General features: G+C 46.1%; 1 protein-coding gene across 1 annotated transcript; it reads left to right on the top strand.

Annotated features, from left to right (window-relative positions):
• The first annotated feature begins 740 nt into the window (after nucleotides 1-740).
• On the top strand, nucleotides 741-3,237 carry LOC100533361 (heat shock protein 70 B2). Its single transcript, XM_005100299.3, has one exon. The coding sequence runs from the start codon at nucleotides 774-776 to the stop codon at nucleotides 2,691-2,693; it is 1,920 nt and encodes a 639-aa protein (XP_005100356.1). The 5' UTR covers nucleotides 741-773; the 3' UTR covers nucleotides 2,694-3,237.
• Nucleotides 3,238-3,631: the final 394 nt, after the last annotated feature.

Consider the following 3,631-nt stretch of genomic DNA (forward strand, 5'->3'; position numbering starts at 1 on the left):
ACCACTTTCCAAAGAGGAAATTTACTCGACTCAATAATCCGATCTGTACGCTTTGTATAACATCTGTCAAGATGATTTTTTTTGTTTTTGGAAATACTGAAAGTTTCAAAGAGATCTTCGTACTAGAAGTATTCTAAAATGTGAAGAATACAACCCCGGGGTACAAAATTACCCAAGGGCGTAAGCCTACACATAGGTTTAACCATAATTTTTATGCCATATAATATGTGCTGTCTGCATGTTCAATAATAGAATACGTTTGGTGTTCTTGTAATTAGTATAGTAGTGTATTGTTTAGTTTCTAAATGACAAGTACTCTTTACATTGTAATCGAGTGGACACGGTTTCTCATATTCACTCATTTAGAATGTTACTCGCCACCCAAACCTGGTATGATGAGCAATACATAGAAATCTTTCTGTAGCCTGACCATTTTCGTTTCTGAAATCTTTAACTTAGGAAACGATGACCACATTCTCGTTTTTTAATCAACAGCCCGTTCTGATACTGTTTAGGAAGAAAATGTAATTGTGTGAGATGCTTTGAAAAGATGAGAAACAAAATCATTGGTTATTCTTTTTTCTCCTCTCCTAATCGAACCTATCATATTTTTGTTGGGTGATTTTTTTTCTTTGCATCATCAAGAGAAATCAGTATAGTTCCCCTACCAAAGACCAATTTGAACTGCTCAAAGCCCAGTTTGTTACAAACGTTAAAGTTCTGTATTGTTGCCCCTATATTTATAGATTTTGTCTTTGTTTGCAACGTTTCAGATGACCAAAGGCATGAAGACTCCCGCCATCGGCATTGACCTGGGCACCACCTACTCCTGTGTGGGGATTTTCCAGCACGGTAAGGTGGAGATCATCGCTAACGACCAGGGCAACAGGACCACGCCCAGCTATGTGGCCTTCACAGACACCGAGAGACTGGTGGGAGACGCGGCCAAAAACCAGGCTGCTCTCAACCCCAGCAACACCATCTTTGACGCCAAGAGACTGATAGGTCGCAAGTTCACCGACAAGTCCGTTCAGTCGGACATGAAGCACTGGCCGTTCCAAGTGGCGGAGGTGGACAGCCGGCCAAAGATTGAGGCCGAGTACAAAGGAGAGAGGAAATTGTTTGCCCCTGAACAAGTGAGCTCCATGGTTCTGAGCAAAATGAAGGAAACCGCCGAGGCGTACCTGGGCCAGAAAGTGACGGAGGCTGTGATCACAGTCCCCGCTTACTTCAACGACTCCCAGAGACAGGCCACCAAAGACGCCGGTGCCATTGCTGGCCTGAACGTTCTGAGAATGATCAATGAGCCCACAGCAGCGGCCCTCGCCTACGGCCTTGACAAAGGACAGAGTGGAGAGAAAAACGTGCTCATCTTTGACCTTGGAGGAGGCACGTTTGATGTGAGCGTCCTCACCATTGACGAGGGCTCCATGTTTGAAGTGAAAGCCACAGCGGGGGATACACATCTGGGAGGCGAGGACTTTGACAACCGACTCGTGTCTCATTTCCTGCAAGAGTTCAAGCGGAAACATAACAAAGACATCAGCAAAAATGCCAGAGCCACCAGACGTCTGCGCACAGCCTGCGAGAGAGCCAAAAGAACTCTGTCCAGCAGTTCGGAGGCGTCCATCGAGATCGACTCGTTGTTCGAGGGCATGGACTACTACACGAAAATCTCCAGAGCCAGATTCGAGGAATTGTGTGCGGATCTGTTCAGAAGCACCCTGGAGCCGGTGGAAAGCGCTCTAAGAGACGCCAAACTGGACAAAGGCAAAATCGACGAGGTGGTGCTGGTGGGAGGCTCCACGCGTATCCCGAAAATCCAGAAACTTCTGAGCGACTTTTTCAACGGGAAAGAGTTGAACAAGTCCATCAACCCCGATGAGGCCGTGGCGTATGGCGCTGCAGTCCAAGCCGCTGTTCTGACGGGGGACAAGAGTGAGGCCATCAGAGACGTGTTGCTCGTGGACGTGGCTCCCCTGTCTCTGGGCATCGAGACGGCGGGCGGCGTGATGACCTCTCTCATCAAACGAGGCAGCACCATCCCCGCCAAGACCTCCCAGGTGTTCACCACCTACTCGGACAACCAGCCAGGTGTGGACATTCAGGTGTTTGAAGGGGAGAGAGCTATGACCAAAGACAACAACCTCCTGGGCAAATTCCAACTGTCGGGCATCCCTCCGGCACCCCGTGGTGTGCCCCAGATTGAGGTCACCTTTGACGTGGACGCTAACGGAATTCTCAACGTGACAGCTCAAGACAAAAGCACGGGGAAAAGTAGCCACATCACCATCAAGAACGAAAGAGGGCGACTGAGCCAGGCGGAGATTGACAGGATGCTGGCCGATGCGGACAAGTACAAGGACGAAGATGAGAAGCAAAGAGAACGAGTTTCGGCTCGCAACCAGCTAGAAACGTACATTTTCCACGTGAAGCAGGCGGTAGATGCAGCTGGAGACAAGCTGCCCTCTCCTGATAAGGACGCTGTTCTCAAGGCCTGCAATGACTCTCTCAGCTGGCTAGACAACAACAGTCTGGCCGACAAGGAAGAAGTGGAAGATCGTCTGAAGGAACTCCAGAAGACAACCTCGTCTGTGATGGCCAAACTCCACACCCAGGGTCAGTCTCAAGGTCAAGGAAGTTCACAGGGTTCATCGGGTCCAGATGGACCCAGTGTTGAGGAGGTGGACTAATCTACCCTTACCTTGAATCCTAATAATTGATCTCAAGACACTTTCAAACAGTATTTTCACATGGTTTTGCTAAAAATCTAAATCTATGTGTATTAAATTATTTATGTATAAAAGCCTGTACATTTTGTTTATATAATGATTTTGAACTGTGATATCTTTTGATAACTTTAATACTCGCTGTTCATTAAACCAGTTTTCTGATAAAGTATTGGGATACCTAGTACAACTAATCTAGCGTTACCTTGTATCTCAACTGTTCTGAACGTATCATTGACAACGTATTTCCACATGGTGCTGTCAGGATTCTCTACATATTGTAATGCGCGTACACATTGCTCGCTGTGCGCTTTATACATGTAGTTTACCCTGGAGTTGTGATTCATATACTTTGTCTTTATATTCGCTGTTTGTAAATCATATTACTTGAAACCTGTTGTGTAAAGACATTAACAGGTAGAAATTGCCATGTTTTATGTCAAATCTCAGCTGTATTGATGCTATGACTCTGAAAATATGACTTAAAATAAACAATGGAAAAATATTATACAGACCTCGTTTGTACCTTTTGTGGTTGAGTGACTGCACACGTTTATTTGTTGTGACATGTTGTTTGTTGTCGATTTTTCCTATTACCTTTATTCCATCCCTGTCTTGTCTGACTGTCTGTCTGTCTGTCTGTCTGTCTGTCTGCCTGTCTGTCTGTCTGTCTGTCTGTCTGTCTGTCTGTCTGTCTGTCGGTCTGTCTGTCTGTCTGTCTGTCTGTCCGCCCGTCTCACTCAATTTCCCCTACCAGATTGTCTGTATTTTCCGTCTGGTTGTACGTCAGTCTGTATTTTCTGCTTTTTTTATTTTTCGGACATTTTCTTATCGCTGGAGGAGGGAGAGGGTATGTGTGTACGTGTATGTGTGGCATTGTGTGGTGTGTATATTTGTGTGTG

Source organism: Aplysia californica, unplaced genomic scaffold (assembly GCF_000002075.1).
Source record: "Aplysia californica isolate F4 #8 unplaced genomic scaffold, AplCal3.0 scaffold00243, whole genome shotgun sequence".
NCBI lineage: Eukaryota > Metazoa > Mollusca > Gastropoda > Aplysiida > Aplysiidae > Aplysia > Aplysia californica.

Coding starts and splice junctions, on each gene's coding strand:
- LOC100533361 (XM_005100299.3), top strand. CDS start 774: ATGACCAAAGGCATGAAGACTCCCGCCATCGGCATTGACCTGGGCACC.